Here is a 13,793-nt window from a genome sequence, read left to right as displayed (position 1 = left end):
ATAGGAAATGAATCACAATATCTAGCATCAGAATCTATTTTCTATGCTCTTAGATGGTGTTATTTTTTTGTGTGAGTGTTTTTTCTTCTTCTTCTTGGAAATGTATAATTATATACACACAGTGCAAAGTGCCGCAGCTTCACACCAGCCAAAGAGACATTTGTTTGTCTGAATGTTCCAGTGTGAGCAATTTGTGCACAAGCATGTCTGTGTATGCATATCTGAGTTTGTAAATGGGTATGGAGATGCTTACAGACAAAATGATTAAAAAAAAAATTTTAAAAAAAGAAAACATTTGGAAATGTAAATAATTTTTGAGAAATTGACAACTTGTATTTTTAGCCTGATTTAGTTTGCACAACGGCATGTAGTTGTTTTTTTTACCTAATGGTATTTTTTTTTCCCCTTTTTTATGTACATGACAATGATTTGGGTTATTTACAAGTATATGTAAAATAATTTAATAGACCATCATTATGTGCACACTGTTTGGGAGTTTTCACTACAAGGAGAGAACGCTGGATGTTTTATTTTGATTGTGACATAGAAGTCAAGTAAGCGGGTAAGGAAAAGTATAAGCGTCATGATGTACCGCCATCATATTCTGTACTTTTGGAAAGTGAGATTTCAGTGCAGGAGCAGATGGTCTGGTCATTGGAATCGGTTTCACATGAGACATATCCCAGTGAGGCATGGATCTGGCACTTTCAGTTGTTAAAACTATGATGATGTGATGGCAGTCGTCATCATAATGCCATCTGTATTTTTTGCTTCAGTTTACACTGACAAAAACCTGAAGTCATTTTATATCCTAAACATCATTTTAGTGACTTCACACAGAGTTTTCTGAGTTTAATTTCAAAAGCTGACCCTTGTCTTGGTGTCAGACTGAACCAGTAGCTGTATCTCCAGCTTACCTGCAGCAACAGGATACTGTAAACAGGCATGGATGAACTCTGTTATTCATGAGTAATTTCAGCTGAAGAACCGTACTGAATGAGAAGTCTTCTTAGAATAAGGATCTCTTTATCAGGAAAAGTGATATCTGATAATGAAATGTTAATACTCCTTCAAGATGTACTTTTAGGACCCTGACTGACTGCAATCTTAGTTATGTAACTCTGTTATCATTAAGGATGAGTTATTACACTGAGAGCCTCCTTTCTGCACCGTAGTGCCTCTTCTCCATGGCTGATTTCTGAAGCACTGCAAGGCGACAGAGGTGTAGGATTTACTTATTTCCAGAGCAGCTCGCTTAGCTTTGGGCCTGTCACACCATCCTCTGCTGTTCCCTGAGAGTGAGATTTGACTCATTTCTCCAGAATTTGCTGGATGATTGAGCTTGGCAGGCAGGGAGCCAAGGAGAATGTGACAGGGTAAAGTACCCATGCCGACTGGCGTCCTTATTCACTGGCAAGAGGTCATTTTCATGTTCTGCTCATGTTGTTGTGTCACCCTGCAGCGGAAAATGACATTACAGGCGTCCGCTTCTATTGCCGGTTATTCGGAAATGTTTATTTCGCGAGATTATTGAATTGAATTGGTGGCTGTCACCGTATCATTTGAAAGAAATGGATATTTTGTGTATTTTGTTTTATTGTACAGACATTTTGTAATAAAACAAGATGAAACACAAACTGTTTGAAGAATGACCACATCTCCTGCTGAGGAACTTTTTTTTTTTTTTTTTATTGGGACGGAGAATGTCGAGGGGGGGGGGACAAACTGTGCTCAATGAAAGCCAATAAATGTTTATATCAGTAATGAAGACAGCTGAGGAATAAATGAACCAACACCTCTGCAGACGCAGCAGTAATCACTTCTGATCATTCCTGAAGCATTGAGAGGGGTAAGCATGCACCATACCTTAATGTTTCAATTACACATTGCACAGTTGCACAAACTGACCAAGAAATAGATATGAGAATTGTCCCGCTGCAGAGGCAGAGATGAAAACAATTAAATGCAGCAACTGGTCTAAGATAACATGAAGTGAAATCAGTTGGCTTCAGATTTGACAATACCTGTACACCTGTAATAAAGTCCTGTACACCGTCTCAAAACCAAACGAAAACCTGCATAACGTAAAAAGCATAAGATAATAAATCAGTGACGCACAAACCCCACATTTTGACCTCCACAGTGTTCGATACGGCAGCTTTCTTCCCATCAGTGTCTTTGAAAACCGAAGTGCTGACAGCTAAGAAACCATCACGGGCTGGACTGCCTTTTGTTTCCTCTTTACAATGAAAAATAATGTATCAGCATGCATTTACATCAGGTAGTATCTCTGTTGCCACTGTACATATACAATATACAACTGTACACACCAAGTTGGAAAGATAGTTGATAAAAAATGTGCATGTTTGACAGTTTAAAAAATGTTTCCCCAGTAAAATAGAAATATTACTCCTGGGTACATCCAAGTTTTTTTGTTTTTCTTTTTTGGTTTATAAATGAAACATTTTGGAGAAAGAGAGGGGGGAAAAAAAAGACATTACAAAAATAAACAAGACAATGTGCAAATCTGATTCCATGCAAGCAATTGCATAATATAGATTAGGTGCTAGTGATGTTTTCAGGAGTTTAAAAAAAAATGGCTAAAAGACCAGAGACTTCTATGAATGACTGCCCAATTTTCTCCACAGCAACAAAAGGCCACACACGCAGACACGCACAAATTACACCTGCCATTATGACTGGCATTCACACTGGGAACATCAGATAAAAATCTAAGTTACATTAAGTAGCATCACTGATATCCATGAGGTCAGATTTGACATTTCAGACACCCTGCAGAGATATCGAGGCAACACGCTCGTCCTAACATCGCTGAACATTTCCTCGTCATCCAAGATTAAGATAATACTGCAAGTTAACGCAACACATCATAGGGAGCAATGATGACCTATGAAGGAGCTCAGAGCTCTGGACTGTAATCCACCTGTTTCCAAACTGGGAATCCAGAGCTAACCCAGTGGTTTGAGATGATTAAATATTTAGATTTCTTTTTAAAACTTCTCTCCAACAATTTAGCATCAGTTTAAAGTCACAAGCTAACACAGGATGGAAATCAGCTACAGGATGTCCTCGATCATGAATGCATATAAGACACTGAGTAATAAAATCACATTACCTTGAATGAAGCAAATAAATTATTGATAATACAGGTGTGTGTGTGGTGGAAAAAGCAACAGCTCTGCAGAGTGACGATCCAGAGCAAACACTGACGTGGAATCATAAATTCAATGTCTCTTTCTACAAATGACATCACACTTTGACATCATGAACGAACATGAACTGAAACAAGTGCAACGAGACAAAGGTTTGTGTGCAAACTAGCATCATTTGCAAATTCACTATGTCATTGGATAAAATGTGATGGATAGTGAAGTCTTTGGGTGATTAAACAGAAGTACATAAATACAAACTGATTAAAGATGAGAAAAGCAAATGCAGTAAATAGCATTTGTTAAATCAGTCATTAAATCGACTGATAGGCTCCTTTTATCCTAACACAACGGTTCAAAAGGCAACCTGAAAATGAACAAATAAATAAGTTGACTTGGCTTTAAAAAGGAGCGCAGTATGAGAAAAACTACACTTCTTCATGTAACTACAGCTATGTGTAGAGTTTGGGGGATTGGGATTTTTTTTCCTTTTTTCTCTACTGCATTTGTCTTCAAACAGACAACATGAGGGGTTCAGATAAAAATGTTTCTAAAGGAAACAATTAGCTGTAACTGAAAGGTGTGATTTCACACTAAGGCAATGACATTTACAAACAGGTGGTTATGGGAGAGAAAATAAATACACAAACATTGTTATTGTTGGTTTTTTTGTATCCTTGATACCATAATTACAGGGTTTTCATCTTTTGGCTGGTGAGAGAAGAAAAATGGATGGGCAGTGAGAGACATTACAGTGGCTGAAAAGAGTCCAGTAAGCATCTCTCTGCACCTCGTCCTCTCGCTCCTCTGCTGGCTGGGCAGTGTGTCTGTGCTCTGACCCACTAAAAAAAAAAAAAAAAACAAGACCAAAGACTTTTCAGAGGTCAGAGGAAGTGGGAAGGATGAAGTCTGTCCTTGTGGGGTTTAACAGTCTTGCAGGGGAGACCGGTTAAGTGGTAATGTTTTGCTGACCCTGTGCCACCGGCGCCGCCTCCAAACCCCTCCCAAGGCCCAGTTCGCCCTGACCTGTCTTGTCTTGCTGAGGCAGATGGAAGAACAGCGGGAAGATTACGGTGAGGATGAGGCAGCTGCGTGATATTTGACGAAGGCGATGGCTGCCAGCTCTTTGCAGAACTCCTCCAACACGATCACCCCCTCCAGCAGGGTCATGTGGTCAATACTACGGCAGAGAGAGAGAGGTGAGTGTATTCTGAGTCGAGTCAGAGAATAACAGCCAAAAGACGGACAGAAATACATACGTGATGCCCTCTGGCTCAAGGCCTAATAATCTCTTCCTGACAAGCAGCAGCTTGGGTGTGAAGTCTGGGATGCGGTGAATCCTCAGCATGAGATCTCCAACCACCTGACACATAAACATAACAGAAAACTCTTACCACCAGTAAACGTGTCTCTCCTTCCCTAAACCACTACTTTCCAGAGACAGAAGGCTTACCCTGACTATGACAGAGAATAAAGACCTGCAGCCAGGGGCCAGGTTGATGTAAGGGTCCAGCAAATATTCATGCAAGTGGGGGTGTGGTAACAAAGACAGCTTGGACAGCACAGCGGTCACCTGGAGGTTGACATCATACGGCTGGAAGATGGAGGGATAAAAGAAAGATGCAGGAAATTTACTGACATTAGTCCTGAAATGACTATTTCAGGTGAAAAATAAGGAAATAGCATGAAAACCAGTAATTTAATGTTTGTCTCATCAACTGATTTAGTGCAGCCAAAAACCAAAGTGCATTTCTGAATATCTGTTCCTCTCCTACACTACTTATCATTTCAACGCTTCAGCTCTTAATTATCATTGTTTCTTGCAAAAGAAATCAGGAAGTGTTGCATTCAGATTTAGAAAAGCTTTATTACTCCCCAGGGGACATTTTCCTTAATGAGCAAAGCTCCAGCAAATCCGGCTGATTTTCATGTAGAAAGTTCAACTTTACTCACTGAAACCTGATTGTACACCTCAAGTTAGGTCAACACTGTGGACTAACCTATCAAACGTATCTTTTAATAATCTTCTGAAGTTCATTTAATCACTTGAAAGTAGTTTAATGTAAATGTAAGCTCCATTGCCAGAAGGCTAGCCTCTACTGACTGCATCTAGTTTTAGGTTACATTTGTGGTTTTCAAAGCAGCATTTCTACAATGTCTCATTATTTCGCATCTAAACCAAGAAGCTGATCCTAAATCAATTGCTGCAAGGCTGATTATTCACCTGATCCAGAACGCGACCCATCCTGTCAAAGAGAACCTTTAGGAAGTGACCCTCGAAGAACGGCATGTCCAAGTTACACTTCTCAAAAGGTTTTGGATTTCCCCTCCAGTCCCACCGCTGGCAGACTCCACAGTAGTCCCTGAACTGAGAAGAGTGACGGCAAATAAACAGCAGTCCAGAGGAAGGTGGCGTCGCTCCGTCACAAGCCCCCCACTGAAATGTCTCCAACACGAGACCGCCAAAGCTTACCTGTCTGTGTGCATCTCTGAGGTAGGTGTCATAGCCTGTGCCTTCGACGTGATACGATGACTTGGCCTCATCCGGCACCAAACACAGGAAACTACAGGAAAACACATTTATACTTAAATTTCAACCAAGAAACAGGATGAATGACTTTAAAAAAAAGACAGAATGTGATTTTGTTGCCTGAAAATGTTCAATTTTTATACTTCATGTCCATCCTGAAGACTCAGCTGAATCTCCCCTCACCGCTGTCATTTCCAAGCTGCGTTTCACAGCTTAGACTGGATCCAGTGTTCCCAGTGGGTTTCAGTAATATCGACACTTTATTTGAAATGTGAAGTACAAGTAGGGCTATTGTCAGCATTTCAGTCATATGTGGCAGTGGTTCTCAAACTGGGAGTCACACGGGCTTGCCAGATAATGTAAAAAAATATGTAGCCTCCATGTATTAAAAAAGGTGAGATTTTTAGGAGGCTGTGAACATGAAACCAATAATTCAGACATAAATCAGAGGAATTAATGCACATTAACCCATATATAACAAAGTTTGACAATATGCTGAATTAGAACTGGAAAATTCAGAATTTGGCATCATCTCCACCAGAGAAGCTGTTTTTCTGCATTTACACTAACACTCAAAAGTTTGGACACACGTTCCTATTAAACCCAATGGGAAAATATGTTCAAGCTTTTAACTGGTACTGGAGATGCTTTGAACAAGATCCATCAAAAACCACTTTATTCTCCTGATTTATGAAGATTCTGACTGTTTTCCAGTCTTCTGTTTAGAGGACGGTGACAAGACGACACGTGACATGTCACACCAGTAATCCCTCAGTCGTCATGTTGGGGTGGGGAGGGGATCGCGGACACCAACGCATCTTATCTTTAGAGTCGCAGCTGTCAGTCACACGATGTTTAAATGACCGTTTTACAATCCAGATGAAAGGAAGTACGACTGAAGGAGTGGATTGGTCAAACTGCAGGTTGGAAAAAAAACCTGGTTTTCACACCGAGGAACAGAAAAATTAATTGCGCTCTTTGCGACTTGGTTAATGCCATGTTTTAAATGACTATTTCTTTAATCTAACTGAACCATTCGTGTTGTTGACCTGACAGCTTGTTCACCTGTTAACGATCTTGTGGACCTCGGTCTTCCCGTCTGACTTTGAGTGGTCGGGGCTCAGTGTTGGAGAAGCGCTGAGCCAATCAGAGCCAGACAGCCTGCCGTCCGGTGAGAGGTCGTCACCGAACAGGGGATCCTCCTCGAGATCTCTGCAGGAAAAATACACATTTCTTTTAATTGCCAGTTCAGAAGAAACATAATCATGTTTCCAGCTGTTTTAAGATTTCATTAATCACCCTTACGCACAATTATGACTTAACAATGCTCCCCTCTGGTTCTAACATCACACAAGCCAAACGATGCAAGCGTTCAGCATTTTATGGCTCTTTGAATCTGAGTTCTGTTGTGTAATCTGGCGTGCAGACAGACGTCCTGCCAGTGAATTTTAATTGAACATTTTTATTAGAAATGTGTTTTCCTACAGTCACAAATGCAGCAACTGAATTCCTTTGTTTGATAAAAAGGCAATTATTAAAAAAAAAAAAAAAGAACTCTCTTAAGGATTTAGGACTTAATTGGGATTTCCATTAAATCACACGAAGCAAATACAAGAGGAAACATGCAAATTAATGCTCATTAGGTTTCACTCTCACTACTTTGATGGAGACTAATAAATAGCTGAGCGGCATCATCACGCTCCAGCCCAACCACGGCTCAGGAGAATCTTGACGAAGCACTAAACTGCAAACTGAGCAGAAGTGGCAGCGTATCTAAACAACACAGCTAATTGATGCAATCTTTTTTATTTACAGTTGGTTATGTTTGTGCACTGGGAGAAAACAAACAAACAAACAAACAAACAGCCATTAAGAAATCCAGCAGCTCGGGGGGAGTCAAAGGTCACAGGCAGGTCCTTACACAGCATCATGGGGCTGGCCATTCTCCAGAGGTTCCCGCTCCTCCTGCGGTTTGTTCTCTATGTAGTTCCTCTCCTCCAGGTTCCGCAGCACCAAGCTGTGGAGGATGTGCTGGTTGGGCTTCTGGATGATCTGCTCAAACAACCGAAGTGTCATGATGCTGATCTGCGGACAAAAGGGGAAGAAATAAAGCTCAGCTCCAACTGCAGCCCCAGAGATGCAAGGCAAGTATTCGCTCACAGATGGAAAAGTAGGCGGTGGCTGCTCGAGCATCAAAGAGATGATTCATTCGTCTTTTGTGTGATAAAGCGCAGGCAGAGCCTCTGCCATGTACTAATTAGATTCCTTTGCTTTTTGTTAATAGTATGATTCACTGGAACTTCAAAACCTTAGAAGACAGATGGCCATTATCATCACTGAGTATTGAAGAAGAAACAATGAGAAAAAGCACATTTATGCGATGGCCTGAATATGTCTGTAGTGTCTGATTAATCTGGGAGGTGCATGCATTTGCAGGACAGATGAGATCCTGCATGATAACAACCTCATCTGACAGGTGGTCGCAGTGCTCTATGAGTCTGTGCCTGAGCGGATTCTGAGCGACTGTAGCTGAAGTTTCTGGTTCCTTCTCTTCCCCCAGCAGAAAGTACACCATCTCCTGCAGCAGAGCCTCCGATGTAACCTGCCTTATGATCCGGTTCAACAGCGCTGTGGAGGTCAGGATCCCCACCTCTGACCTGCATGAATCCACACACACAGGTTTTACTGGGCAGTCCTGACTCAAAGTGGTAAAACACTGCTAAGCCTGTGAAGGTTGATTGATTGAGGGCGGGACTTACGTCTGCATGAGCTGCGGCTCCATCACAGACACAAAGAACCTCTCTCTCACAGCTTTTGCCATCACTGCCGCTGCTGACTGGAAGACAGCGAGGAAAAACAAAAACATGAGAGTTCAGTCTTTTGCTGCTTTCAAAAACAAGGAAGAAAAAAAAAAAAAAAACTTCTTTGGAGAGAATTTCTTTTATTCAGACTACAATATGACACATGAGAACAGGATGAGTCAGCACTAGTTGGGAACCTTGTGAGCCTCCTTGATGAGCTGGTCACAGTAATCTAGCCATGACAGGAACGAGATGAGAGCTCTCTTCCCTGTGAAGACTGCTGCGTCCTCCTTCAGATTATATACATCTAAACTAAAAGAGGTAGAGGGGAAAAAATCATCAAAATATGACAAATAACACGTAGTTAATGGATACTTATGAGTTTAATTAAGATGACAACACAAGTAATACTTTAAAAAGGTATTTTTAGGAAGTAAAATCTGAAGAGAAATTTACCCCCAATTGACCGATTCCACTGTTTCAATGTCCAAAGGGTCCATAGACTGTGGGAGGGCTTTATAAAAGGAGACCAGCCTGTCAGTCAGAAGCTCACAGAGCTCAGTGTTTTCTGTTAAACACTTGGCAGCAGCAGGCTCTGGTAAACTGACCAGCAGCATCAGGCCCTCACATGCCTTCACCACTATCCGGCCGTCCTGAACAGAGGAAGCATGTGTGCAGCTCATCATTAAAAAAAAAAGAGTCAGGATTCAGAAAAAATACCTTTGGCACGTTTTAACATTTTAGAAAGACCTACAGGACTCTTTGTGAGGTTGAGCAGAGATGTGACCAGGTTGTAACTGTTGGTGTTGTTGTTGTTACTGGTTGGACTGGAAGTGGAAGCAGCAGCTGCAGCCAGGGGCTCCTCTCGTCGCTCTGCCTGCTCCTCTGGCAGAGACTGACCGGTGTCTGGAGCCAAAACTCTCTCCTCTGTCACAACAGGACTCTTAATCTCTGGTTTCTTTGACTTGTTCTTAAAAAAAATAAAAAGTCAACAAAAGTCTTTGGATCATGTGCTGAAAATCTTTCAAGACTAAGAAAAAAAAATCTTCTTAGGGATGAAAGCAACTCACCTCCAGGAAGAAGTTGACAAGGTACGGGTCCTGCTTTAGTTTGGCACAGACTATGCAAAGAAACTGGATCTCCTCATTTTCTGTCGGTGCAGCCAGCACTTCCCCACACAGACGGATCAATTTCTGAGAGGTATGTCAGAGTCAAGGGAGTGAGAAGTTACAAATCAGTTAAATAACCTGTCAGCCAGCAGACTGCTATGAGGCAAAGAGCTGTCATAAAAACCCTGACATCCACACTGCAACTCCTCTCACCTGTACAGGTCTGTGGACATTGATGTGAGGCAGAAGTGGCTGACGGATGTGTGCTAGCAGCTTTGTATAGAAGGTAAGAACTTGCTGCTTCATCCCCGGGGGACACTGAAATCATACAAACATGGTTTCCTCATGATATGTACATTTTCAGAGGGGGGATTTATAAATTATGTTAAATCCAAAGCAGGACCGTCTTACATCTGCTTTGCCCAAAGTGTAAAGAGTCTCCAGGATCTTATGGTGTAGGAGATACTCCATGCAGGGTCCCGTCTCCCCAGACTCCCTTTCGGCTTCCTCCTGTGTCAGAATGTCCAGCATCTGTTCCAGGTGGGATGGGATGTTGGTGTCTGTGACTGGGGCTTTGTCATCTAACAGGAGAGTGCACAAAAACATGAACTGTAGGTGGATAAGAAAAAACTTGATGCAATGAGAGGAGTGGACTTTATGGAGGCCCCGTCACAAAATTTATGACAGAGAAACCAATCTTTCCAGCTTTTCTAAATATTCTTTCTAAAACGCTGATTTAATTGTTGTATTTCAATGCATAGATGCATATAATAATCTCCTGTTACTTACAAAACATACAGGAATGGATTAGAAACAGATTAATAAGGTGCACAGATAGAAACTAAGTATGCATACTTGCTTAATAAAGACTGAGAGAAACAGACTCTAGAAGCACATCCTAAATGAGTTCTCCCACTGACCATGTGTTGGATTAAAAATGAGGCAAACACTGAGCCTACAAGTTTTACTTGCACAGATCACCACAGAGAAGCATAAGCTGCCCTGTCAAAGTGAAGGACAGCTTGTTTCACATAAAGCTGCTGAACTCAGCCAGCACAGCATTCTCTGAATATTTAGCAGATATGCCTTTCCAAGTCTCAGATTCATTCCCTGTTTTGCCGATACACAACGGTGCAGCATGAGTAAGTGGTCAAAAAAATATCCAACTTTAATCACTAATTGTAGTTAAGGAGAATAGAGAAAAAGAGAAACTTAATATTCTACTTTTTTTAAATGCTTTTCTTGTAGGCAAGTTTAAAACAACATGTGCAACTTGCACATTTAATTCAAATCAATGTGGAATACATAACAAGTAAAACTGGAACCAGATCAACATCACAGGTTAATTACCTCTAGGTTTGCTCACCTCTGATAAAGGATAAAAAAAAAAAAAAAATCTATCCACGACTTTCTAACTCTCCTAACAGACAGGAAATCAATCCTGCAACATATCCTCTTTGGTGGTAGCAACCTCTTGTGAAAACATCACTATCATGCATAGTAGGAGCATATTTTATACAACACAGATACAAATGTTCAAACTAATGTCTTTTCCACACAAGACACCATCAACATTTCAGAAGAAACTCTGCACAATCACTCTATAGAAACCAAGGCCAGAATAAGTATGAGCTTAAATGAGACTTTTTCTTACCAGATGTCTCAATATAGTAATGTGTGATGGCCTTCCAGTGGTAGACGAAGTCCTCCTGCAAAGGCAGCGATGGGGCAAGCTGAAACAGAACATTAGTGAAGATTAACATATGTTCCTACCAGTGACATGTACCAGCTCATTTCTAACATGACCTAAAATATTCATTAATTTAGGTCAGTCTTCATCAATGATTTCCTCTCAGACTTAAAATGATAAAATATCAGACTATGAAATAATTTTGCTTGATGGCTACTAGTAAACAAAGTCAAAGTCTTACAATTAACAAAAGGTTTGGTTAAGGGTGGGATGTTTACATCTGGGATGGATGACTCCCTACACAACCCTATAAACAACTTCATAGGGGACAATAGTTGCTATTAAAAAATTTTCAGTCCATATCTGGAATCAAAATACCTTATGGTAACCTGCCATGTTAGGTAGACCTAACATTAGGATCCCTGGGACCAGAGCACCTGGAGAGCAGCTTTCAGACTGGATGCTACTGCTTTGAGCTAGTATACTAGCTTGCAACCTTGTGTTTATCATTACGCCTCCATGCAATACTAAGCAAGGAAAGCCACACACTGCTCCTTCGATGTTATAAGTGACAGTATGATTGCGCAACATTAAATAAGATGCCAGAGTATTTCGACATCATTCCTCATCACAAGACCCCCAGATTGCAACGGGATAGCTAGCTAACAACTTCTTGAGGCTATTGTGCGCTAACTTGCCATCAGTGATGCCTTTAACACGTCATTAGTTGCAAGAAAAGGAAACTGTTAGTTAAGGTTACAATCACTAAAGTGATAAATATCCATATGGACACTTGCTGCTGTAAATAACATGAAAAATTTAACAACATAAACACAACAAGCTAACGTGTTAACATGCTAATTTGTTAGCTTCCTATTTAACGCTGAGGTTTGGGTGTGTGGGACTACAGAGCCCCCCTATTAACCAAAAATTAGTTTACCACAAAATAAACCAAGTGACAGAAACACTACTTCATCGAAACTCACCGCTTCCACTGCATGCTGGAGAATGGACGTAAATTTAGAGAACATTTTGTTCTTCGACTGGACTAGTTTTTCCCGAGAAGACCTAGAGAAATCCTCTATCTTCTTCTTCCTGCTGCTGCCGCCTCGCTCCAGATTGCAGGTTTCATACACTGACCCTTGTAACGAAAGAATAAGATGTGAGCAATAAATCTGTTACACGTTGTTGGCCTCAGGACTTTACAGGCCTGGCACAAACCACAGTAAACAAGACGTCTACAGACTCGACGTAAGCTCAGTTTGGACACGGTGGCACTTCCCTCGCCAAACGCTGCCGCCAAACACCACCAGGGGGCGCTGTTACCCAAAGCATCTCTGTAATTACTGACAACGATCAGTGCATATAAATGAAGAGCGCAACCAATAAATATTCCCAGTTTTTACTTCGGAAACGTCATGTTCCACATTTTTTAATAACTAAATATTACCACAAATGTAGTAAATCTCAGTGACCTGTAAAATTAAACTATTACAACAGCCGTAAAAAGCACAGATTTATCTGAAACTAGGTTGATTTCCCTATACCATTACTGAGGTAATGTTATTGTGAAGCTGTCGTCGCTCTGAATATTAAAAGAACGGGTTTTCTATACAAATCCTGAAATGCATTCGGGCTAATAAAGGAGGAAAACGAAGCCAGACTGATAGCTCCATCGTGCCTGTCAACTTTGTGATTTAGACCAGCTACCTCTTCCAAACAGCGCAGTCATCCCAGACAGAGAGCAGCCTATCCGGTTAGACGATTAGGTGAGCCGACAGCAGCTCCAGTCAAGGAATTTCAACAATGGTTTAGTTTAAATCTCAGTAAATCCTGTGCTATTATGTTCAAATATGGCCAGAAACTTGTTGGTAAATAAAAAAGGGACGCTTTCTGATCCAGGACACGCCCTGTCGCTGGAAACTGCTCTCTCCATCGCTCCTTGTACTTCAGTCTACCAGTTCGCAGCATGTTTCCATGCGTTTATTCCCATCAAATGACAGGCAAAAAAACTTAAACATTATATTTTAATCAAACTGTAATCGGTCTGGTCTCAAAGCTGCATCTGGGCTTCCTGTCCTGTTAGTATCGGCAGAGAAAAAGAGGCTCTACCTACCGGGCATGTCTGCTAGAGGTGAGTATCTTTTGCCGCAGAAGCTTTCATAATAACACATAAAAAAGGGGAAACAGGCTTTTAAATATAGTGTAGGAGTGGAGGCTCCTAGCCTATGCAGAAGAGAGCCGTTTTGCGTCGTCTGTCTGTTGAATTGGGCTGTGATAATAAGTGATATTGTAAGTAGGTTACACTGGTGTGAGGCTGGAACTACAGCTGCCACACTGCTGCAGACGTGTTCAGTCTCCAACTTACTTTTAATGATGTGAACAGAAACATGGGAAAAGATTAGAATCATTTGTTCTTTTTAACTGCACTTTTAACCATCATGAACTTTCACTTTTTGATCCATTATCTTCCATCAGACCTGGTGTGTCATC

At 41.1% G+C, this 13,793-nt stretch overlaps 1 protein-coding gene across 2 annotated transcripts; it reads right to left on the bottom strand.

Annotated features, from left to right (window-relative positions):
- Positions 1-12: 12 nt before the first annotated feature.
- On the bottom strand, positions 13-12,493 carry fhip2a (FHF complex subunit HOOK interacting protein 2). 2 transcript variants are annotated; one of them, XM_079248678.1, is made up of 17 exons: positions 12,287-12,493; positions 11,265-11,343; positions 10,022-10,191; positions 9,824-9,928; positions 9,572-9,694; positions 9,256-9,471; positions 8,958-9,154; positions 8,699-8,813; positions 8,460-8,536; positions 8,165-8,357; positions 7,622-7,785; positions 6,766-6,912; positions 5,644-5,734; positions 5,395-5,538; positions 4,624-4,764; positions 4,430-4,533; positions 13-4,350 (listed from the first exon to the last, which is right to left on the bottom strand). In XM_079248678.1, exons 1-17 carry the CDS (start codon positions 12,329-12,331, stop codon positions 4,239-4,241), a joined length of 2,223 nt encoding a protein of 740 aa, XP_079104804.1. In that variant the 5' UTR covers positions 12,332-12,493; the 3' UTR covers positions 13-4,238. The 2 variants fall into 2 exon arrangements, 1 of the variants encoding a protein (XP_079104804.1); XR_013771494.1 differs by lacking the exons at positions 13-4,350; positions 4,430-4,533 and having other exon boundaries at positions 4,639-4,764; positions 5,395-5,533.
- Positions 12,494-13,793: the final 1,300 nt, after the last annotated feature.

Source organism: Telmatherina bonti, assembly GCF_933228915.1.
Source record: "Telmatherina bonti genome assembly, chromosome: 11".
Taxonomy (NCBI): Eukaryota; Metazoa; Chordata; class Actinopteri; order Atheriniformes; family Telmatherinidae; genus Telmatherina; species Telmatherina bonti.
Note: the sequence above shows the minus strand (reverse complement) of the source record. Positions and strands in the feature narration are given on the sequence as shown.